Source organism: Amblyomma americanum, chromosome 6 (assembly GCF_052857255.1).
Source record: "Amblyomma americanum isolate KBUSLIRL-KWMA chromosome 6, ASM5285725v1, whole genome shotgun sequence".
Taxonomy (NCBI): domain Eukaryota; kingdom Metazoa; phylum Arthropoda; class Arachnida; order Ixodida; family Ixodidae; genus Amblyomma; species Amblyomma americanum.
The window spans coordinates 98,612,220-98,637,347 of NC_135502.1; the positions used below are offsets into that span (position 1 = coordinate 98,612,220).

At 46.4% G+C, this 25,128-nt stretch overlaps 1 protein-coding gene across 2 annotated transcripts in view; it reads left to right on the plus strand.

Moving 5' to 3' along the window:
- LOC144093913 (cubilin-like) overlaps positions 1–25,128 on the plus strand; it is a 161,398-nt gene that overhangs the window by 58,566 nt on the left and 77,704 nt on the right. For both annotated transcript variants that reach the window (XM_077627663.1, XM_077627664.1), the window contains exons 22-34: positions 1,223–1,391; positions 2,707–2,974; positions 3,365–3,495; positions 5,414–5,600; positions 8,777–8,937; positions 9,184–9,365; positions 9,699–9,858; positions 13,382–13,566; positions 15,399–15,746; positions 16,658–17,008; positions 18,311–18,476; positions 21,884–21,994; positions 23,055–23,273. In XM_077627663.1, the coding sequence (XP_077483789.1) occupies positions 1,223–1,391; positions 2,707–2,974; positions 3,365–3,495; positions 5,414–5,600; positions 8,777–8,937; positions 9,184–9,365; positions 9,699–9,858; positions 13,382–13,566; positions 15,399–15,746; positions 16,658–17,008; positions 18,311–18,476; positions 21,884–21,994; positions 23,055–23,273 (2,638 nt within the window). The remainder of the gene's footprint in view (positions 1–1,222; positions 1,392–2,706; positions 2,975–3,364; positions 3,496–5,413; positions 5,601–8,776; positions 8,938–9,183; positions 9,366–9,698; positions 9,859–13,381; positions 13,567–15,398; positions 15,747–16,657; positions 17,009–18,310; positions 18,477–21,883; positions 21,995–23,054; positions 23,274–25,128) is intronic.

Sequence of the window (25,128 nt, forward strand, 5' to 3'; positions counted from 1 at the left end):
ATTAATCCCATGAGAGCAAAGCTGGAACCAGTTTTCTTATTCGGTATTGAGAAGGCATTAGACAAACAAAGCATTGAAAACATCGTAAATGTGTTGAAAACGAGAGAAATGACGCTGTATTTTGCCGTCGGCGGTACCCACCGAGTTGTTCACATTAAAATGGAGTTAGTAAATATAGATCACTTTTTTCTCCTTACTGCCAGGAGTAATTCAGCCGAACAACTCACATGTGTATTAAAACTACATGTTAAATATGCAAGTGCCGGCCTGGAGTGCTGGACACTGGTCTTTAAAGCAACGTTTAACCTCCGCACTATGGACCCAGTAAAGGGTACGTGGTTGCACTAAAGATGGGCATGGTGCGCATAGAAAAGGGCCTCCATAATTATAACGTAAGCTTTTGCTACCTCATCATCCGCCGTTGTCAGGAATTTGGGACAGCTCCTAGCTATGGCGCTGCTAAGCCTTGCAACCAACAGCACTTCAATGGGAGAAATGTCGTTTTTTCTATGACTAATCATGGAGGTAGTTGATTGGGCTTTTCCACAACAATCATGTTCTGCTGATCTGTGACACATGTCAAAGGCAGCGGCTTCTCGATGCATCACCTAACTTTAGTTCCAGAATGTTAGGTAAGGTTAAACAATGCCGATCTATGGACGCAAAAAAAATTTAGAGCCCTTTTGGATCACAAAAATATCATTTTTGATTAATCTACAGCTCTAGTTGCTTTTCTATAAAAGGGCCCATACTTTCCATTGTTCACTGCGGTTTCTTTCCAAACAAAGAGGAAAATTGTCCAAAATTTTCATTTTCACAATATCGGTACCCCATCTTACCGTGTAGGGCTATAAGACAATGCGTCCGCATCTACGTGTATGTTACATCATAGCCGAACAGTTAAAACAATACCGTGCAGATAGAGAGGTCCTCAACCTTTTGCTACTGCCGGGTACTTTTTCTTTGTTTCAAAAATAATGCAGAGCTTAGTTTATTGTCATTCGCCCCAAGGTAGCAAAACAGGGGAAGTAGACAGCGGTCCCGAATTGCTGGGAGCAATTAGAGCTTCTTAAATCTTTTTCCCGACCGGAACTGCTATTGACTCTTTTCCAGCCAATTGACGTGCAGTGTAGTGAGTAAAATACGTCTCAACCAAACGTTAATTTAAACGCCCACAATAACTCCTCCCCCACCCCCCGCCCACTTCTTTTCTCTTTCGCAGATTAGCGAGCCGGCCAGAAATGGCTCCACCAGCCGAATTGGTCGCTACTGCGGCTCCTCACCACCTCCCCTCATCACCTCCAAGTACAACCAGCTGCGACTGGTGTTCCACACTGACCACTCAAACGAGCACCACGGCTTCATGGCCAACTACACGGCGGTCGACATTGGTAAGCCCACTCGGGGACTGTGAAGCTAGGCTTGTAATCAAACAATTCTAAATGATTTAATGACTGCTTTGGGAATGTGCCATGTTTCTTGCATCAATCTGCAATCTGCAGGTGACATCCTGATAGGAAAATAAAGAAGTAATGTCTTGCAGCATATCAAAACGCAAAGGTCTTGCGAACTTCTTGGCGCCTTATCTATTACGCTGCAGTTCTTGAGCGAATCCACAGTCAACTATTAGCTCCTATAAAGGAACGTACTACATTTTAAGTGTTGCTGGATGTGGTAGCAGTTGCATCTTGACGGTAATGTTATGTTCCTGTAAGCGGTTCCCGAACCTTTTTCTAGAACAGCCTTGTAGTCCGAACAGAGGTTTAACACGTCCACACCTATTTTCCAGAATAGTAAATAGTAGCCACAAAAACGTTCGACCAGTGTATCACCGGGAATTGTCAAAAATTTACTATCCACCTTTTCAGTGCCCCAAAAGACACCTTTCTTCTAGGCGTCTTCGTTGTTTCTTTTGGATCGTAAAGAATGTCATTCCACTTTAATATCTATTTCATGTCAGCAAAATTGTTAAGCAGTGTCTGAAGTATTCTCAGTCCTACATATGGGCCTAGCGACTGAAGGGGAATAAACTACACGCAGAGATGGGGCACTTTATTTAGAGTCGCCTGTCCAGAGCCTTCAGAGTGGCTGTTTCGCACAGCCACAATAATTCGCTGATCTGCTCTAATTCGCTGAAATCTCGTAGACCCATAAACTACCTGCTTCAAAGACATACCAGCATATCTTGTCATTTTTGCGTCCGTTGGGTTCATGTGAGGCTCTCGATCCGCCCATTCATGCTATGCAGGAGGCATTGAGTTAGTGTTTTAACCCAGAGTTACCATGCGATGCCTTCCCACTACAGGTGTGGCCCTAGCTTTACGCACCTGTACTGCGTGCAAGAGGCAAGCCTAAATAGCGTCATGTTTAGCTTACAGCTACTTCAATGAGACTACTATAGGTCAGCCTGCAAGAAACTGCGCATGCGTGCGCTGGACTTCCGCAACTAGCGCCTGGAGGTAGCGGCAACTGTAAACGGTGAGGCTATGGTAATGGCAGTGGTTCTTGCTGGCGTAATATGCAGCAGCAGCGGCGTATACGCTGGCACTACGGCAACGGCAGTGATATTCGGTAACGCTAGTGTGGGGACATGTCTTTCAAATAGGAGCAGTGGCAGGGCGGCATCTGTCCGAGCGCCGATGCGTAATTTAGTCGGTGATGAAATGAGTAGAAACAGTGGCGCTAACTTGGGCGTTTCGGGCTCAGGCTGCGGTGGCGTGTTGACCGAGGCCGGCAGCCTAGCCAGCCCCGCCACCCGGTCCTCCGCCGACGACCACAGTGACGCCCAAGACGGCAGCTCGGCCGGCAGCACCGCGGAGGCCTACCGGCACAACCTCATGTGTCGCTGGATCTTGCGCGCTCCCCCAGGCCACACCGTCCGCCTCAGCTTCGCACACTTCGTGCTCGAGGACTCGTCCAACTGCACCTACGACTACGTCGAAATTCACGACAGCTCTGACCAGATGATCGGCAGGTACGAGGGCGCGCGAGTCTTAGAGCAGTCGTAGTAGCGGGACATATTTACTTATTTGTGGCATATGTTTTGATCTAGCTTAAGCCGTACTGACTGGCCTTTGACCTGAAGTGCATGATATCTGACTGATGAGGATGATGGCTTTGATGGTTGTTGTGGTGGCCTTGGTGGCAATAAGGATGACTTGAAGGCAAGCATCCTTAACCACACCACTTCGGTATTGTTAAGCAAGCCTGCCTCTCTTCAGCAGGAATTTGCTTGTCATTGCTGAGTGCAATAAACATTGAGGAAGTGCAGAAGATGTGAACTCGTGAAGTCGTAATCCTTCGTGAAAAAGTGTGTTCTGCAAGTCATGGAGGAGAAGAACAACGTATTCCCTGTAATCTGCAGGTACTGCGGACTGAAGATACCTCCCACACTGACGTCATCAGGCCGACAGCTGCAAGTAATCTTCCGTACCGACGACAGCGTGACACGAGACGGCTTCCTTGCTCACTTCATCTTCCTCAACGAGAGGACAGGTCGGTGGCCTCCAGTGGCAACATGCTTGGTGTTTTGTTATCTCTTAGCTGTGAAAGCTATATATTATACTGTCATTTGAGTGAAGAACATCAGAGTCGGCGTTGTATGTCACGCCCGTGAACGCTGCATTCTTTCCGTGGCCAATAACTATGCTACCGGGATGCGCCCTCCCATAAATGCCGCATCGTACGGGGAGCGAGCGCTCTTTGCTCTAACGGGGTATTACACAACTATTGTTCTCACTTCGCCCCGGAGATAGCTGTACTGCCCGCCGGTGCAACTCACCACGTGACCATCATCACTGACGTCGTCATTAGCCATTGGTCGCATGACTCATGGGTTATGACATGGGTAATGTTGTGCGAATATTCGAAATATTCGAATTGCAAATTGAATGTTCTTTAGTTTGATTCGTTCACCGAATTAAATATAGTACTTGTTTGAAATTCGAAAGAACCAAATAAGCTTTCCAGTTTTCGAGAACTTCTCGAACAACTGGAACGATGTTCTAATGAAGCCCATCGCAGTTTTCTTCGAAGGCTGTTTCAAAGACGGGGCCAACATTGACGCTGCACTGCGTGCTACCGCGATCGGTCTGAGCGGGACGGAGGGTCCAGCGCCGCGACGCAGTCCATTCCTGAGGTGGCATTACTAATGCTTTTACACGGCCTGCCAAAATGAAAGACGCGGCAAGTTTCAGCGAGATTCAATAAACCGGGCCTTGATGACCGATCTCAATGGCCGTGGCTCATGCATAGCTCTCGCTCCTCTCATCTACTCGGATGTGGCACTTGTTTAATCGCTCTCATCAGTAGTCAATGGTAATTTTCACACGCATATGACCTGAAGCGAATAGAGTTATTATACTGACTGAATGTTCCGAAACCCTTAATAGAGATCAGTATTGTGTCTTTTGAGAGGTATAGCTATAACCCCGTAAGTTATAGCGCAGTAGCGCAGAGCCTCGTGTAGCGCTTCGCTATTTAGCGCGATTATTCGTTTTGAACGAATATTCGCACCGGCAGCGGGAATTAGTAAAAACATTGACTTAATATTTAAATTCGCTTCTATGCGTATTGGATTCGTTTCTTTTCTGTTTTTAGCGGCAGTATTTGTATTCGATCCGGTAGCAAAGCTGTGATTCTATTCGGATTCGAAAGTGTTGTTCTCAGACTCCTTACTTACAACTCATGGTCCGTGCTGTGTTGTGGTTAATTGATGGCATTCAGGGGCGTTCAGCTATATTTTGGCCAAGCACTTTGTTTATGCTACCGTAAGTACGTTTATCGAAAGCCGTGAATACAACTATAGTTCCATTCATGAATTATCATACTACAGCAGACGCAACTAAGCCGGCCGCATGAGGCGCGTGTTTCCATCGAACTCCTGTGGCCCAGGAAACTAGTGCCACGCTTCAGAACCATCCTTTTTAAAATCTGAAGTCTTGATAATCACTAAGAGTCTCCTATCTTCTAATCCTGCAGCAGGTTATCTTCCAATGCAAACTTCTCGCTTCACGGGTCCACGGATATGGTGCGTGCGTGAGCAAAGGACAATAAAATATGGGTAACCAAGCGCCTCAATCTGCTTCAGTGCTTCCCCTTTGTTCATTAGTGTACTTTATGTAGGAATGTGATGCACAGCGGAAAACGCAGATAGAATTGCGATGATAGAAGATAATGGCCAGTTGAGTCAACGATTGCATCGATCACTGCCATTTCGTCTCGATCAAGCGCACTAATTTCAAGGCGCATTTTTTTTTCCCAATTCCTTCTCAAGCCCCTTCACCTGATCAAAGATGGTGTTTTAATTTTCTGACACCATAATTTTGCCCATATTGGCTAGACGCAGTGCTATACGTGTTTTGCTGCTACAGTTTGTCTTCTCTCAGCTCACGAGTCCTGGTCCTACTCGCAGCCTGCGGAGGAGAGTACTACCTGTCCCAGGGCGTGGTGCGGTCGCCCATGTACCCGCGGCCGTACGTGAGTGAGCGCGACTGCGTCTGGGTGCTGCACGTGCCCGACGGTCGCCAGATCAGGCTCAATTTCACCCACTTCGACATCGCCAGCGAGCCCAGCTGCCGGCCCAGCTACCTGGAGATCCTGTGAGAGCGCCCACCTGGCCTTGTGCAACATGCCTTGTGCGCACCCACTGCCCCCCTCCTCGCCCCGGCTGCCGGCTATGTTTATCTCCTTTCCCGAAGAGGAGCGTCTAAAATGATGGGAGGGGCGACTGATGTGCAGAGCTCTTCTATTGATCACCCCCGGGTTTGCAAACAAAGCGGGGGGTTCGCGTCAGGCGGAATCGACTGGGGATGAAGAATAGGCTTAGCGCCGCCAGGAATATTAGAAACCGAAGGTTACAAAGCAGTTCTCTGAATTTTCAGTGCACCTAAGATGTCATCCCTTTGCGAAGAACGGCCAAATTCATCCTAGAACAGATTCTGAAAGTATGAAGCGTCGTTCGGTTGCGATATTTTTAAAACACGTAGGCATGGGAGTGACTCCCGCCTGGGTGTAAGGAATGAGACCGCGGCCCTCAGAAACACATGTAAACAAAACTTTCAGAAATATTTTTCTCGTTTCACGGAGTACTCATGGTTGTGGCTCTTAACAGTTGGCGAGAGCTTTGAGGAAGAGAGTGACAAAGTATGCGACGTCATTTGGAAGCTATCTTTGTAAACCGCAATGATAAATATGTACTGTGCAGCCAGACGTGCCCCAAAAAAGCGCTCTGTCCACTGGTTTTTTCCCCGAATCGCGCATGCTTCGCGTGGAGTCTGACATTTCTGCCGCGCATGCCTCATTCCCTCGCAAATACTATCGTTGAAATGATAGCACGGTTTAAATAGCATAATATGCAAACCGCGCACTGTAGCAGGGGACTAACACCGTGATTGCACACGTAGGTGTCACTTGTGGACGCTAGAACTCTGGTTAATTGCTGTGAAGATGAAGTAGACACTCTACATTTCAGTTTTAGCGCAACTAAGTCAGGTGTGATGATTTCCAACGATACAACTGATCAGGTGCTTACAATACAAGGCCATGAAATACCCTGAGTGGCCGAATACAAATATCTCTCGGTATGGGTAAACGAAGGTCAGATGTACACGGAAAAGCACGAACACTCCATTATAGCAAATGGGCAAAGAGATGCCGAGATAATGAAACATAGGGCATTGGGGGGGTACAACAGGTATGAAGTCCTTAGAGATATTTGGAAAGGAATAATGGTGCCGGGGCTTACATTCTGGAATGCCGTTCTGTGCTTAAGGGCGGAAGTTCCATCGAGATTGGAACTTAATCAGAGAGCTGTTGGAAGATTAGCACTAGATGCCCACAGGAGAACCACAATGAGCTGGGCATCGTTCGAATCCTGGGAAGCTCAGAGTGAAATACTGCATGAAGAACGCCTGAGGAAATTGGACGATAATAGGTGGGCAGCAAAGGTGTTTAAATACCTATATAGAAAGAGCGTTGACTCACAATGACGGAAAAGAGCTAGGAAGCTAAACAGTAAGTATGCCAGACATGAGGGCAGAGAAAAACAGAGCATTGAACGACAGGTTAAAATGCGGAAAGTGAGAATTAGATAAATTCGATGGCAAAAAAGCGTACTGTAGAACTATATCGATACTGGGAAAGGCAGATCAGAAAAAAAGCGTTTCATGATAACTCAAGAGGCAGTGCTCTACTCTTTGAAGCTAGGTCAGGATCTTTTAGAACGCGCAGCTACAAATAGAAATTTAACGAAGAAGATGAAACATGTGCTGTGTGTGGTAAACCGGTAGAAACAATAGAACACCTCATACTTAAGTGTGATGGTATGCATCCAAATGTTTTTGCAGGCACAGTCACTTCCCGACGCCCTAAGGTTTAGGGATAACAATGGTCATGTAAATAAATATGCGGTAGAAATTAGTAGAAAGCGATTGGAAGATTGGTGGCTCAAAAGCAGAGAGGTGACATAATGTTGGAAGAGTAGGAAGGCGTATTTAAACAAAATGGTGAATTTTAATAACAACTTAAACACAGTTAAACAACAATAAAGAAAAAAAGCTGAGCACGGTGGCAACTGCCATCACCCCGTTTCAAAGGGGACGCTCCTACCTTCTATCCATCCATCCACCGGAGAGGCCGGTGTGTCGTCTGGGGGACGTCTGCTGCAGAGCGTGGTTATCTAGATTTTGAACACACATTTTCTTACTGTGCCTGGGCTCAAGCGACTTACGAGGACAAGTCAGGCCCCTTAGAACGAGGCCTACATGCTCGTGTGCCTCCCTTCATACTGAGGCCCACTTCAACCAGCGCGTCGAGATAGTCATGTGTTAGAAACACTTTGGTTCATTCCTTCGTGGCTTTGTGAGTGCAGGTTTTAAAACAACCACCTGCGAAGAATAGGGAATAAAGTTCCAGATGAGTTTCGCAAGCTATAAAGGTTGAGACTGCCAGGACTATGCCGTACACTATGTCATGTGCTACAATACTACGAGTACACATAGTGTCGAGGACTGGAACATATGAAACCATTTCAGAAACACACTGGTCGATACGCTGTACTAAAATAACACATCACAGCAAATTGTTGCCGTATCATCAGTACAGCCCTTGTGGCACCATCTGTGTCCTCGGATCTTTGTGCCCTTTTATGGGTAACAAATGTAATAGCAGAATGGTAGCAGAGAGCCAGAACAGTCTCCTGAATCACATAAATGTGCCTTCGAAAATTCCTCAGAGCTTGTGAATTCCGTTGTGCCTGTCTTGCGTCTAGCGTTGTTCACAATGATACTGACATTGAAACTGTCCATTCGCCCAAGCAGCAGTGGTGTACATCAGATGAGCACGCAATCTTTTAAAAATGACTCACTGCGTTAACACTGATGAATCTATAGAAATGCTATTGAGGGTCTCCTCAGGTAATTAATCCGGCGTACTTAAACTATATAACCAAAGATTTCTCAAGAACATGGGGTTATTGGAAAGTCTCAGGAACTTGAATCTCCTTAAACACGGCCAGTATAAAGGACAGGTTGCACAGGACAGCAAAATATACTATAAACCCTTGCACATTGCACTCTCTGTTAACCTTTAATCCAAAGCACTTTTCATTAAAGCACTTTTTTGAGCTCGATTTACCTTCCGACTGATCAAGTCATTCTTTGTTTGATTTTTGTTTTTTGCTTGAGTTGTTGCCTTTGTCCGTTCTCGTGTGCCATACTCAATTGTCCGCTCCAATGTTGTTTGTTTGCTTGCTTTCTCTTGCAATGTCACACTGCAGCAATGGCGGACAGGCGACGTCACCACTGGCCGGTCGGTTCTGCGAGCGGAACGCGCCTTCCAACTTCGTATCGGACACCAACACACTCCGGCTGCACTTCGTGAGCGGAAGCAATCAGCCGTCCACGGGATTCGAGGTCTACTATGATAGCGCCCTCTCGGGTAACAACCTTCACCGTCACTCGCACACACAAACACACACCTTCGTCGCAAATGAAGGCTAAGCCCCCTAGGCCTGTTTGTTTTATGCCAATGGCATGCAAGGTAGGACTAAGCCCAGGCTCAGTCTCTCAGGCGTATGAGTTTCATTCTTCGACATCCGAAAATTCCATTCAACAAGAATATTCCACAACAGAGTGGTGCGCACACAGTGCGCGTGCCGACTTGCTTAACAGATCTTTTGCGCAGGCTGCGGCGGCTCCACGAGCGGCTCTTCGGGCAGCATCGTGTCTCCCAACTACCCGCAGCCGTACGGCCACAACGCCGAGTGCCGCTGGAACATCCGCGTCAACGAAGGCTCGCGCATCGCCCTGTCTGTCGTGGACATGGACATCGAAAGGCACCTGCGCTGCCTCTACGACGCCCTCGAGGTAACGTACACGCTCTTGCAAAAGTATGTAGCCCACAACGACCGCGTCCGGAGCGAGAGCACTTCCGAGCGGCGGCGCTGCAATCAGTGGCGTTCGCCGGTACTGAAGTTGCGCCAGATGAGCAGACATGTTCCTCTCACTTTCTCGAGACTTCATCTTCAACGGCAGCCAAAAAGCCGGAAAGGCAAACCTATTGGCCTGGCGCAATCTCGGTACCCGCCATGGTTGCACCGGCCACAGTCACTATGGGCTGCATACTTTTGACAAAGGCAGTACAGGCAACCCCATGTCACGACAGCAAATGCACGCTCAGGGCTTCATGTTATCATGCAGATCTTCGACGGCGCCTCGGACCGCGACAGGCGGCTCGCCCGGCTGTGCAATGACCAGCAGCGACCGGGGCAGCTGATGTCCACGGGCAAAGACATGTTCCTGCGGTTCCGCACTGACGCCTCGGCAGCCGGCCGCGGATTTCATGTCATCTATTCCGCGCGTGAGTTCTTCAGAAGCCATGACTAGGGTCGCAGCTTGATAAAAAGTTGGACCGAGAAAAGAAGAGCAGATATTTTTCCTTCAAACCATATATAACATGAACAGTAGGAATTGAAACATTGCCACGAAACAAAATCCTACGCATACAGCGAGAATTTCCAGCCTGTCACAGTGAGAGCTTGGATCAATGCGCGTGCTGTAGAATAAAAACTGTGGAAGATCTCTTGATGAAAGGCAACTTAGATAGCTTACACAGCGAATAAAAAAACAACGTCCACGGTAATCTTGCGCCATGCCTTTCACTACGTAAGCCGTATGAGTGCGATTAGGCGAAAATGCCTGCGTTGTTCTTTGCGTGGCCGCCTAGCGAAACCTCCGGCGCCTGCAGCGAGCCGATGACAAAGCAAGGACTGCCCCCGGTGAGAGCTGAGAGAGGCGGAAAGGCGTAGACAGGCAAGCGCAATGACGTCGCCAAATGAGCAGCGAGTGCGCACAGAGGGAAAGCGGCGCCGAAAGCGAGTGCGGGTCAGGGTGTCACATCAGCGAGCGCTCGTCATATAAAGTGAAATGTGTATAATGCAACAAATTAGTTTTTTTTTTTCGAAATAGGCAAAATGTTGAAACTGAAACTAGGCCAAATTATTCCGTAATTTAAAGCGAATTTATGCGTCTCTACGTTGTAAAAACTATTAGTACAAAAGGGGCCATGTATAACCCCAACTTAACTTGCGCGCGAAGCCCATTTCAAATCAAAAATTAGCCAGATCCTGCTGATGTATATGTCAAAATGATCCAGATCCACTTGTGAGATTGTTCTTGTCAGCTTTAGCCCCAATGTTCGAAATGTTTCGAGTGTCATCTCATTTCTTCGATTGCCAGTACTACTTGCTTCATGGACTGTGAGGAACATGAAGAGATTGGCAAAAGGTATGAACACCGAAAGCAACGAGAACCAACTGATCATTAGCCGCGTTGCCGAAGAAGCAGGGATATGGCTCTACTGCCTTGAAAGCTAAAGCATTTAATTGGGCTAGGCGGCGCTGTCATCCTAAATTAATGATTGGCAGTGAAGTTGCAGACTCTTATAGGGAACAAGATTAACGCTTATCTTGCCCTGTCGGCTCTGCCATTTCGCTCCTAATCGTGAACTTGGGATACTGCGCTGACCTTAAATATACAGTAGATTTAATACATTCTACCTTGTTCACGGTACCGCTGCTGAAGTGTGAACGCAAGAACAGAAGGCTGTCATTGCAGCACTTGTGTCAGAAGACACCTTTTCACATTTAGTTTCTTGTGGTGAAGCCCAGCAGTGCCCCTGATTGCACACACTGAGTGTTGTGTATATCATTCTCCCAAACTCGTAGCATAATCATCTTAAAGCATTATTTTCAACAAAGCATTTGGATTACTACTACAGAGATAGAGATTTGGAAACCAGCATGGTCGGATCACAAGTTTCACACTTAATTGAGCCAAATGCAAAGTTTATATAGTAATATTGATTAAAGTATATGCTTACTATTTCGCTATAAGAGTGAAGTTGCTCTAACTAGAGTTTAAAGCAAATCATATAAGTGTTTAACTAGCTCTACGGTTCGTGCGGATAACAGATTTTCGGGTTTTTCTAACTTCTTGTTTCAGTGAATTCGGCTCATTTTGAAATAAAATTCTTCAAATGTAATAGTATAAACAAATCACTAACGAGTTATTAAATCCAGTCAAACCAAAACGAAATTAAATGGCGCATATTGCGGGCAAAGCGATGCGGCGAAAATCATCAAATAGAAAAACCTGAAATTGGAAAGCATCAAATGGCAAGTCATAATCATAAAAGTGCATTCTGCTTACGCAGTTCATCTCGTTGGGGATTCTGAGTGTCACTTTTTTTCCCGCCATGCTTCTTCTTTTTGCATGCCCATTTCTTCGTTGCTCCTTCAAGGTTCATAGGTAGCGCGTGATAATATTCTCAGTTTTTTCTCTTTAGCAGCCTTTATTTCGTGGTATAATGCCATCAATGTTTAGTGAAACGGGCTATCTCACTAAGATTTTCTTTTCGACCAGCTGTATTAATGGATCTTTTATTTCAGAAAAGGGGCACCTCTTTTTGCCTGTGAGAGAAACCGCTTAATCGAAATGTCGAAAATGACGTCAAAGCAGGCCGAAATTGCTAGAGGCGCTGTAGATGCACCCACTCCCGGATCTCTAATACCGTATCGCTGTAACTCAGGAAAAGAACACTCAAAGATAAACGTATCCAGTGGCAATCACCTCAAACGCGCAGTACCATCATGCCTTAACATCATCATTCCGGTTCGACATGATTCAAGAACTGGTGACCTCGACTTGTGGGCGGACATCCAATCGCGTCGACATCGCTTCAAAAGCTTGCACGCAATACAGCTAGTGCTCCATGATTCTTACATCCGGCCATCCTTGTGCTTTTAGACAGGGATAGTTGGGGAGAGGGGAGTAGGGATGGAAGAAAAAAAGGCTTAGGCCACCCCTTTGCTGATCTTCAATTATTGGCTTCTAGACGTCTCTGCCCTGAATCAGCCACGAATTGCAGGCCACTGTCGTCCCCTTTAAGCTAAGCATTTGTGTTCCAATAATGAAGAAAATTTGCGCATGCTCATTTTCCTCCCGGTTAGAAAAAAAACACGCTCATCTCCCCACCAGTGCCCGATTACTGGTGCGCTTTTAATGTAAGGGGCTGTAGTAGTAGTAGTAGTAGTAGTAGTAGTAGTGATAGTAGTAGTAGTAGTAGTAGTAATAGTAGTAGTAGTAGTAGTAGTAGTAGTAGTACTAGTAGTAGTATTAGTGGTAGTAGTAGTAGCAGTAGTATTAGTAGTGTTTAATGTAAAATAAAAACAAAAAGGAAGGTAAAAGATTTTTGCTAATTGCGGCATCTGCCATCACTACGGCAGCACCTGAGCCCGGGCAGCGGAAATGCCGCCGTAGTGATGGCAGATACCGGGGTTAGCAAAAATCTTTTACCTTCCTTTTTGTTTTTATTTTACATTAAACACTACTACTATTACTGCTGCTACTACTACTACTACTACTACTACTACTACTACTACTACTACTACTACTACTACTACTACTACTACTACTACTGCTACTACTACTAATACTACTGCAGCTCCTTACAGTAAAAGCACACCAGTAATCGGGTACTGGTGGCGCAATTCACTTTCTGCAGCAAAACACGCTTTTGTTTATTTTTATTTTTTTAGCTGTGATTGTTGCCTCGAAGCAAAAGAGGGAAATAATTATGAGAATGAAACAAGTGGAATGGTTATATAAAGTTCAAGTAGCTTGTTGATAGCATCAAATCAAAGAGTGATCAATGATTCGGTCCCTGCGTTCATAAGCATCATGGGATGCATAACTGTCCGGCGAAGGACCCGCTGCGGCCAAGTGCTTGATTCTTGTAGGCTATAAAGCCGTCCAGAGCAATGGTAGGTGATGAATGTCGGCTTCTATTTCCTGATATTGACATACTTGCAATGGCTGTGCAGAGTGCAACCAACGCTTCAAGAACCAAAGGCATGGTGCGATCGAGAGCCCCAACTACCCGGAACCATCGCCGCACAATGCCAACTGCACCTGGACCATCGAGGCCTTCATGGGACATAACATTTCGCTGGCCTTCTCGTTTTTCGAACTGGAGCATGAAAACAACTGCACCTTCGATTACGTCGAGGTACGTTTCGTTAAAGGCACATACCAAAGGTTAGCTGGTTCTGCTTGTACCTTTCGATAGGTATTTAAAGCAGTTTTACTTAAAGGGGTTGGGTCTCAACAAAGATGCGGTGTGCCTAGGATGCTAAAGGACGCCGCTTCACAAATATCCTCCAACAAGAATTTTTTTAGATGAGTTTTGTGGAAGCTTAGTTACCTGTAGTCAAAATTTGGATTTCTGCGTCTTCGCGGCTTTCCCTCTGCTCTCGTCAATTTTTGCACGCTGAAATATCGGCGCTCCTCCGCCGGCCCCTCGCACTTGCCCCCCCCCCCTCTCCGCCGGCTGCTGACGCGCGCGAACAATGCTAGCAGTTTGCTGCTTACGTAACGAGCATGGATTCGGGCGAAAGCCAGCACCGCAGGTCGCCGCTAGGTGCAAAATCTGGAGTTTTAAAAAATTGTATTGTAAATTATTGGCTCGTTTTTGAGCTCGTGTGCGCGTCATGAACGCTTGTTGGCCTGTACTGTGCCTAATGCGAGCATTTTATATACACCCTGAAACACCCTTTTCAGGGACCCTTTAAATTCCATACTTCTCGAATTCTTCTCATTCGCTGCGCTGGCTAACACATCGGGATGACAACGGCACTGCGATGCTATAAACATCGTCAAATGTTGGAGAGAAGTGCACTGGACTTGAACTGGAGCAGAAACTTAGCGAAACTCCGGCCCTTCAGCGCCTACAGACGAAAAAAAAATCTGCGACGACAACAGGAGGAGGAGGTGCTGGAAGTTGTTCTCAGCTGTGCTCGTTCCGCGGTCACGGGGTGCTTGATTCAAACTGATGACAGCAGAACGTCTTTCTGTGGTGTGGCTATCTGGTTAACAAGATTGGACAAAATTTGCTTTGGAAGCTGGTTAAGGTTTATAGGGGTTTAACGTCCCAAAGAGACTCAGGCTATGAGGGAAGTACTTCAGAAGTTTTGACCACCTGTGTTTTTTTAATGTGCACAGCTAATTGTGCGAATTGTGGGAACAGGGTTGTTAAAATGTTAACCAGCATTGGACCAACACTGTTTTCACATCGAGTTATTGATCGATTCTCTCTTGCCCTGCCGTAAGCTTGCCGTCCTGGTTAGCTCAGTTGTTAGAACGAAAGCTTCGGTGACACGGTGGTCCCGAGTTCGAACCCCGAACCAGGACGAATTTTTCTTTAACTACGAAGTTTCTGAGAAAGCTTTATGGCTTTCCTTTGTAGATGAATGCCTTCGCTTGGGTGGATGCAAATGTATAATAGGGGACATTCAATATTCTGTAAGTGCGCTCTCTCACAGAACTACGTTGCCAAAGACAACATGGCCGACTTCTCTATAAAAAAACTGTGAGTGGTACAGGACCGATGCTAAGGGTGTGGATAGAATGCACGAAATGTATTTTTGAAGAATCGAACAAAATACTACTCCTGTTTGCTTCGGTTCAGCTAGAATCGCATGGTCAGCCACCTTGTATTGGGCAACACTCTTATGCGAGAAAGCGGCGCTGTTGCGGAATTTTGAATACCCCAATTACTCTCTTATTATGAAGATACTCCACCCTGGAGGTTTCCCCTTACCAATTGACCAAATCTTTGAAATGCCGCAGGAATTCAATCAAAGCAGTGTTTCTAGAGGTCGTCTTGAACAGCGAAAGTTCTATGTTGCTTGAAAGTAATACAGTAAATTGATTCAACCGGATGTTGCTGAATGACATTACCGCGGTGTAGGAACGAGACGTTATCCGGAGAACTCACCGGGAACGTGTCTTCAAGCTAAGGGAAACCTGACACCGCCCGATGTAACGTTCCCCTCTGCGCAGATAAACGAGACCGAGTCCGAGGGCCAAACCAGGCGGCTGGGCCGATACTGCGGCGAGGCGTCGCTGCCGGCTCCCGTGGTGTCGACCAAGAACGTCGTGACGGTGCACTATGTGACCGACGGCAGCGTGGCGTCAAGGGGCTTCCGACTCGAGTACGCGTGGCGCGGCTGCGGTGGCATTCTGGTCAAGAGCAGCGGAAGCATCGAGACCCCGAACTACCCGCACGGCTACCCCAAGAACACCGAGTGCCTGTGGGTGGTCAAGGCGCCGATCGGACAGAGAGTGCAGCTCTCCTTCGAGGACATCCACCTCGAGTCCAGCAGGGGATGTCCCTTCGACTTTGTGCGGGTGAGTAGCCTATCAGAACTCTTTTTCACGGTCACCTGGCTCGCGAGCTGTGGTAAGGAATGTTGCTCAAGTCTGGAACGAGCAACGACTCTACAGTGTATACTTGAAACAGTGCTTAGAACGGCCGCGCAAGGGGGATATAGATGGTTGATTATTAACCGAAGCAGGCCGGACCCTTTCAGTGCAGTTATTCTTTCTTGCAAGGAAGAGGCACTTCCAGCTCTATATAGGCAATATAGCAATATAGGCAGTATAGGTGGATTTGTAGGCTACGTAAAAATGCCAGGTATGTTGGCGATACCTGAATGGACACAATATATTTAGTTTTCTGGCCCAGAGCATGGTTGGGCATAGGTTCCCGTTTTATGAAAACCTCCGTGCCCGAACTTTTGGAAACGGTTGCTGCTTTACCCTGATGTTCGGTCACATGGCACAAAAATGACAAGAAGAGACAAGTATCACTATATCACCACGTGGCATTCCCCTGAGCTCGGTGAATTATTCATATTGCATATTTCCTCGCTGGTAGTTAGGGTTTCAACAGCTTAACTACGCATATAACGTCACGTCTAAGGTTGAGCTTGCCTGAGGCATGCAAAAACAGCACTAAAATGACTGTTTGGTCTCTACCTGTCACTCTGGCTCTTTGACACTACGGCGTAATTGTTGCAATGAATTAGAACATCCGACCCCACATATGACGTCGTAAATGCAGCACTGTTGTCGAAAATGAAACCAAAATTGTATGAGCGAAAACTTTCAGTAACAAATAATTTACCATTCGCAGGCGCATTGCATGTGGCGTTCCGAGTTTACTGAAGTCTTAAGGGAACAGTTTGGTGTCCCCCTATAACTGTCATTTGCACGCACACCGCCATCATTTTTTTTTTCAACACGACATTCTTCCGCAGGTTTACGGTGGTCCAGACCTCACATCGCCCAAGATTGCGGAGATCTGCAGTGCCTCCAGCCGTGTCAGCGAGCTCATATCGCACGGCAACGCGATGACGGTGCACTTCCGCAGCGACGTCTCGCTTCAAGGCAAAGGCTTCCGCGCCTCCTACCGCTTCGACCGGCGCGGCTGCGGTGGCCGCTTCTCGGTGCCTTCGGCGTACATCATGTCCCCCGGCTACCCGGACAACTACGATGCCCAGGACGACTGCAGCTGGGAGATCCGCGTGGCGCAGGGCCACGTGGTGCGATTGCAGATCCTGGACTTCGGCATGCCTGCCAGCGCCAACTGCACCGACAGCTACCTGGCCGTGAGTAACGATATTCAAACCACCGTGAATACAGGGTCAGCGACTTGTAAGATTTTCGAAGAAATAATAGCGCAAAAAAAGGCACGCAAGAAAAGGGCGAGAAAGACAGAAATAAATCTCTTACCCTGCGTCTTTCTCAGCATTTTCATGTGTTTCTTTCTTTCTCGCACTATTATTTCTTCTAAAAGCTGTGAACCATCTTGCCCGACTACTTGTTTTGTTAAACTTGTAAGATCGTGAGAGAAGTAGCTGCAAAGGTTGCGTTGTGGGGATTAACGTTGAACGGAATTAGCGGATTCCGTTTAACGCATACAAGCCCTCCGTGTACGAATGAACTCGCCGTTACTAGCAGAGACCCTGACTATCGGCTTGATTGGTCGCGACACCAACCTCAAGAAACCAATCTTTTGAAGGAATACTCATTTTAATCCGGTCCTCTTAACTAAAAGAAAGTATTCATAAGAATTATTCTCTGCGCCGTCGCCGCACAAACCTGTTACTGACAATTACCAGTCGTAGCGCTCTATGTATGATAGGAGAAAACATACTTTTCACTTATTTGTTGCTTTTACCACAGATCATATTTTGTTATGAAGGATAACGAGGGCCGTATGATGTGCACGTAACAATCACTGTACACATTTGAAGAGAGTCTTCGATGTGCAAGAGACTTCATAAGCGTCTTTAGAGCTAAGGGGAAAAAAAACTTTCAGGTCTGGTGGATGGAAAATGTTTAGAGGAATCCCCCTGTAATAAGAGAGTCGTTACCCATCTGCTCCAGCCGCCGTGGTGGTTGAGTGGTTATGGTGCTCGACTTGTGGCCCGAAAGACGCGGGTTCGATCCCGGCCGCGGCGGTCAAAATTCGATGGAGGCGAAATTCTAGAGGCCCGTGTACTGTGCGATGTCAGTGCACGTTAAAGAAGCCCAGGCGGTCGAAATTTCCGGAGCCCTTCACTACGGCGTCCCACATAGCCTGAGTCGCTTTCGGACGTTAAACCCTCACAAACCAAACCATCTGCTCCGTCTTGCGGGATTCCTCTTAACTTCAGGCCGGCACTGTTCCTACATCGATTTGTTGATCAATTCGCCATCGTCCCACCTTAAGCTTGCCGTCCCGGTTAGCTCAGTTGGTAGAGCGACTGCTGCGGTGAAACGGTGGTCCCGGGCTCGAACCCCGGACCGGGACGAACTTTCCTTTAAGTGCAAAGTTTCTGAGAAAGCTGTATAGCTTTCCATTGTAGCCGTGTGGCTACGCTTGGGTGTATGCTAATGAGTAATTGCTCCCTTATTGCGAATTTCAGGTCTACGATAACATGCGCACCGGAGGAGACAAGGTTCTGCTGCGTCACTGCGGCAACTCGCTTCCGGCCCAGGTTAACTACACGAGCACAGCGAACCAGCTTCGGCTGCGAATGAAGGCCTCGGGAAACTCGGCTGGAAAAGGTTTCAAGCTTCGCTACAGCACGGGCAAGTCTCTTTTTGGCGAAATCGGCAAAGCCAGTCATTCATTCTGTTCCTACAGCCGCATATTTTGTCTTAGTATACTGCTTCTGATGCACAAAACCATTAATGTAACCTTGAGGGCACATTTATATCTTAATATAACTCATCTACCTACTGCAGATTAGCAGCGCTTACTCACCTAGCTAGAAAAAACTCAATAGCCCGTAATCCATTTCATGTGTTGGCAAAGCGACAGCATTAAAATCTGTTGCTGCCTTTACCACAAGTGACGTCCCTCTCGGTCTGGTGACGTCATTGTGGCGTCACACTTTTTTGGCACGTTGTTTGATAGCATGATTGTGGAGCCTAACCCTTCGACCAATCAGCTATATTTATGGGGCACGACGCCTATTTTTTTTTTCTCGCATGTGGCTTCTAATGCTATGACATTAGAGAAAAAACTACTTTCTTATGAACGATTCGAAAGGCGCTTGCTTTAACTTGATGAGAAAGTTCGCCTGAGATTGAAGTGTCTTACAAAGCAGGTATTCTTTTTGTTGAAATTTCTCTGCAAAGAATAAGAAACAGATTTTACATCAGGTTTTTTTTTTTCACCGAACGTCACCAAGCGTGAAAACAGGTAATCAGGAATCAGATATCTACATTCGCTGATATTTTAGTTTTCAAACCGTTCTTTTGGAAAACAAAAAGTGCCGTAACAGTAAACCTGAAGACACACAGCGTCGCAAAAATGTGTGCACGGAGATGAACGAATAGCCCCGTGAAGAAGTGTTTAGCCAACTAGGGGTGGACGTTTCTTTTTAACAGAAAATAAGATCGATGAAAGCACGCCGACTTCAATTATAGAAATGCTATTTCAACCGAAAAAGGTCAGTATTCTTGAAATGTCCGTCAGAGCGAGCTGAAAATCGAGTGGTATTAACTTAGTAAAAGGAGAATACCTACAAACTGTGGAACCCAGGAGCATTGTGGGACGGTGTACTCTTGGGGTTGCTTCGCCACCTTGCATGACTGTGCAGTCTGAGAGGCTGGACCTTGTCGGCAAACGTCGTCTGCTAGCATAGTGTTGCTCACTGCCGTCAACCGCTTAGGGCAGTCACTTGGATAATCAGATGTATCGACTGCACGTAGGGACACTAGAAACCATGCATGACCATCGCAAAAGTTTCATATGTTGGCTACTGTGGCGCTTTAAAGGCATTTCAGCAGAGACGTCAACAAGTGGACCACCACTCTTTCGCTCAACCAACCCTTTTAGGAATCAAATTCCTCTTGCGTTTCTGTCCGACGGTTCTATCATTTAACTGCCGTTACTTTTTTTGTTGGCAATAGCACTTCCTTGTGGCAGATATAAGTGCATTACCAGTAATTAACAACCGTATTTGCTTAATTACTGGTAAATCGAGGACTCAGGAGCGCAAAAAAGACAAAATAAACACTTTTACTATTTAAAGTCTTTTTACTACCCTGGAATACCAGATTATGATGATAACAGTGATTCATCAGTTGGAAACAGTATTTGATGAAATAAAAAAAAACTAGCACTGCATTTTGAAATAAACACCTAAAAAGTGAGACCAATCATTAAAAAAGGAATGAACAGCAAGAACTCCTACCCAAGTTATAGCATTGTGCCGCACTGCGCTAAGACACCTTACTGCAATACATGGCAAGGTCATCTGGCCTGCAGCAATATAAGAAGCAAGCAGTGCTGACCTCTGTTTTGCTGCACCTAAGAATAAGAAAAGCTTGCTACCATAAGCATACCTGCAGCCTCAACGATGTTGTTGCCCGCGGCTCTTGTTCGGTCATCTTGCAACGTCGATGCGTACATTCGCGCATAATGAGGGCATGCGAGTAAGGGAGAGTCAAACGTACACGATGTGTTCCTAGCTCAAGTGCTCGAGTGTAGTCAGTGCAGGTGTTTCGTGTCTCGAAACTGCGCAAACACAACGACGTCAAGATCTGAGACGTCAAAGTGACTTGCCCGAACCCTGTGCGCATTTCTTTTAGAGCGAAAATCTCTACTCTCCGCATGCAAAGCTCAAGGTCAAAACCGCTTGGCAATGACCTTCAACAAGAAAGAGGGGCTGAGGTGTGGCTGTGGCGTCAAATCCCGTGCGTCGCTCACCGCCGCCTCCCTCCCCTTGAGTAACGCCTGTGCCACCGCTCGCCTGATCACGTGTTCCGAGTGGAGAGGGACAAAATAAAAAATGGCTGTCTAGCAAAGTCTCGCTAGACACGATCTGGGCTGAACAGCATGCTGGGCCCTCGCGGCAAACAATTTCCTATCTAATTCAAGCAGAGTCGGATCATCCGGCGGATATAGCTCGGAGACAAGCTGCGTTACAGCGAAAACATGTGGCGCACAACACAGAGATGGATGAAGAACGAGAGCAGTCACAGGCGAAAAACTCTTCAAAAAATGCATGAACTTAAGGAGAGAAAGCGCTTAGCCGAGTCCGCTGCCTCTGCTTCGCCTACAGCGAAGCGGGGGCAATTCCGTGCCTCACTTTGCTTAACCAGTCGCAGCCGAGCTTTTCGTTCATCTTACTAGCTACAGCCCGGTTGAACGACAGCCAAATTTTATTTCATTTCTTCTACATTAGCTTTCATTCAGCCTATTATCGCGGTCTCTTAGCAACCTGTCTTCATGTGCAGAGATTCGACTTGTACAGTCCGTATTGCGCCTAGAACTGGCCCTTCACATTTCAGCGCTCATTTTGTATTTGTTGCCATGGTTTCACACTATCTTGAAGTATCAGACCTGTGCAGTCATAGCTCGTGAAAAAATCTGCCCTTGATAAAGCGCACATCACTGCGAAACCGAACCTTGGAGCGAAACTGTACCCTCGGAGCTGTTTACAACGACATATTATATTTCTACATAAGTGGATATGTACGTATATATTTTTTATCTATACAAAGCGTGCCAACATAGACGGACCTTCGCAGGCTCTCCGCAAAGCCCTGGGCATGGCTTCGTACAAATTACTGAAGAATGGAATTGGCGGTTGCAGTTAAAAGTCTCTTCAATATTCATTCATGGGGCTCTATGTGGCTCGTTAGCCCGTTTTCTTTTCCTTTGTAGTGAAGGGGAGCTGGATGTTTTATTCTCAACATGCAGAGTTACGTTCCGATAGCGCTGCGTTTGCACTGCGTATAATAGAGCCTTGCGCTGCAGGTGAACCGCTCTCTCCCCTTTATAGCAAGGCTGACACACTTGTCTCCACATTTCTGTGTTGCTTTTCAAAACATAGTTTTCAGAGGTTTTTATATTCTTCTGTTTTTCTGGCAAAAACGAGGCCCTGGCAAGAGACAAGGTTTTACACGGCCTGCATCACTTCGAAAACGGTCTGAGCGAAACGATTAGTTTCGACACGTTGCACACAAACGTCTTCTGGTTGCAGGCTGCGGAGCAACGCTGAACGCTGAAGGCGGTGGCTTCTTCACCACCCAAGAATACCCGATGTTCAGCCCCGAGACGGACTGTTCCTGGATTATTCGAACTTCGCAGCCTGGTAAGAAAAAACAAAGACCGCTTTGGTGACGTACGCGTTTGGTCCTGCACAGTTACAATTCTGCAAGAACGAGAAAACAACTCGAGAGCGAGAAGTCGAATGGTCACATCACATCAAATAATGGTCGCATGTCCTTGGACAAAAAAGAAGAATTAAAATGCAGTAATGCATGCCCTATTGGAATAGCATAATGGAAATTATGTTTCTGCCGGCTCTGATAGGTGGGGTCGGCGGTCGTTATTCTTCAAAGGAAAAGTCAGAAGTGTGTTAGTGTGTACTGCGGCTTCGTATCGAGTTTGAGAGCCCCAGTCGGTCGAAAATAATCCACACCTACAATGTCACTGTTAGTGCAGACAGTCACATTTGAATGTAAACATACGTAAGGCTTTGGGTCAACAATACAACACTAGAGAGACATAAATAAATATGCAAGGGGCAGTGCACATACTGCCAGAGATTAAGCATCGCTGTGCAGTCATTCTCATGTCTGTAGATTACATATGTACTGCGCTTGAAATGAGCTCCATGTGTACACTCGGAAGTTGTCGGTTCATATTACGTGTGGAAATACGGTACTCTCAATACGATACGATAAGTTCTTGTTCATTCTGCTTATTGCAAGTGCAGTAATCTTTAAATCTTTGAAAAACTCAAAATGTGCGCATGCGGATTATTATTTTTAATTTCATTACTTAACATGCACTTGTCATATTTTAAGCGTAACGGCAATGTTCAAAATAGGAGCGCGGATTAAACTATTTCGTTAGGCTAGCCTAGCCACTCTATCTGCTTTCGCGGCTGAGCAAGGATGTCTTCTACGCTTGTAGAAGGAAGCTGTACTAATGATTGTAGCAACACTTAGTGTTAACGGGTTAAATATTTGAGGACGGAAGAGTGGGTCTTAACCCGGAGTTGTTACAGACGAACAGAAGGTCACTATTGGTGGCGTAACGTATAAAAAGCTCTCGCCGTCTAAAAATGCCCATGGGCATGCAAACGTCCACTGCAACATTGAGGGCGCCACACAATACGTCTAACGCTTGTTTCTCTCGATACGCAGACGAGCGGGTGAGCCTGACTGTCACGCACCTGTCCCTGCCTACCAGAGACTGTTCCCACTCGAACGTCACGGTGCACGACGGTGACAGCGCCGATGCACCGGTGCTGCAAACCCTCTGCACTGCAAAGATTCCGCCGGCCATTGTGTCTAGGGGAGGTGCCATGTTCGTGCGCACTACACAGACGGTGCTCAGAGCTTCCTATGCTGCATTCAGCACTGGTGAGATAGTCTTTTGAGCTGTTTCGATAAAAAGCAAAACGAATGTGATAGTTTCGACGCCTGTTTACTATCTCAACGGCTCTTCATATTTTTGTTAACTCTGGCAGTAGCCTTTATGTTCCTCGATTCTGTACGCAATTTTTTTTCTCCTATCTGTTACCCAGCCTCGTAACCTCCTCCCTCTACTTTCTGTTCGCTTTCATCTCCTCCTTTTCTCTCTCGCCCACTCCTCGCAGTTCCCAAGAGCACATCCGAGACGACTCTTGCAACTCTTGTTTTCACGTCCTGAGAATCTGCTATATTATGCACAAGCTCTCTCCATCGGTTTAAGATTAAGTCTCTTTCTGCACAATGCAGCCGTTGTGCACTCTTCTCCATTTACATGGTCCGCCAGAAAGCGATAAAACGAAACAAAAAAATGCACGGGCGACCATACTGCTCAAAGGATCGTAATACGACAAACCTCCATTAGCAGCGTTGGTCATGACAAAAGTTTACAGAATTCGTATTTGCGGACAAAAAAATTTATTTCTACGTTGCCTCGCTAGCCGTTCAGCTCGAATTCGTTTTACCAGGGGAAGAACGCATGGCCTCGCACATTTCTGTGCATTTACATGCTTTTTCTCACCGCGAGAAAACGATTTTTTTAATGCTACAGCGTTAAAGCGAAGTTTGGGAGGAAAAGCCGCACGCGTTGTCACACAAATTCAGGATTGGTCGAAAGGGTTGTGGCGTCGCATGTTGAGCTGTGGAATGAAAATGATTAAAACTCAATTTAAACTGTGAATATGATGCCGTATCATAACAGAAATGGCATTGTTACGTATAAGGATGCAAATTAAACTTATTACGATTAAACAAAAATATGGGATAATTATTTGGGAATCGACCCCAAAATTTTTGTGCGGCGAATCAGACACGCTACTCCTATAGGCCATTGAGGCACTTTTTTTCTTTTTTGCATGGAAATAGTGCCAAAAAATCTAAGCATGCTTACGCCACAAAACACCACGCGACCGTAAGTCTGCACTACCCCCCCTTCCAAAACATCAAAAGTCTGGGAGGCACACACAAGCATCCAGACAGGGGAGCCAGCTAGGCGGCTCTTGCAGGGCAGCATGTACTCCCCGCACGAAAGCATGATCACAAAACAAAAATTGCGACGACCGTGGTGATTCGGCGTGGCGTTTCATCATGCGGCTCTTCCAGAGACTAAATAGTCTCAGTAACGTAAATATATCGTATGGCACAACACATTTTTTCTCCACAGGCAAAAAGCTGATACTGTAGGGTGTGATGTCAATGTCCTTCTTAATTGTTTGTTGTAACATGTCCCAGAAGAACATAGCATCAATGCACAGGATAAAACAATGGTCAATTGTCTGTGGTGTATTGCACAGGCGACAATTCACTGTCCATGGCGCAAGCATCTCCTTAGCATGAAGCCATGCCTTCACAGGCAGCGTTGACGTGTGCAGTTTAAAGAAGAATGTTTTTGCAGCAGAAGAAATGCACATTCGCCTAACACGTTTTAAAACACTGGTGTCAAGGAACTCCAGAAAAGAAAAGGTTGCCGATACAACGGTGCAGGAAACAAATACTCTGCAAGTGCCTGATTCATCTGTGTTCTAGAGAGGCTATACAGGTAGCCTAAAGAAAAGCGCACAGTGAAGAAAAGCGCACGCGCACAGGCGTCAGCAACTTCGTTAAGGAATCCCCATAAAGGCCCCTCACGACTGTGTGAATAGGAAAGACAAATGAGCACTGAGATGCCTAATTAACACAGCTACTAAAGAAAGGGTGGTTTGTCGATTTGAAAAAGGAAAAATGCGAAACAAGCTGATGCACGAATAAG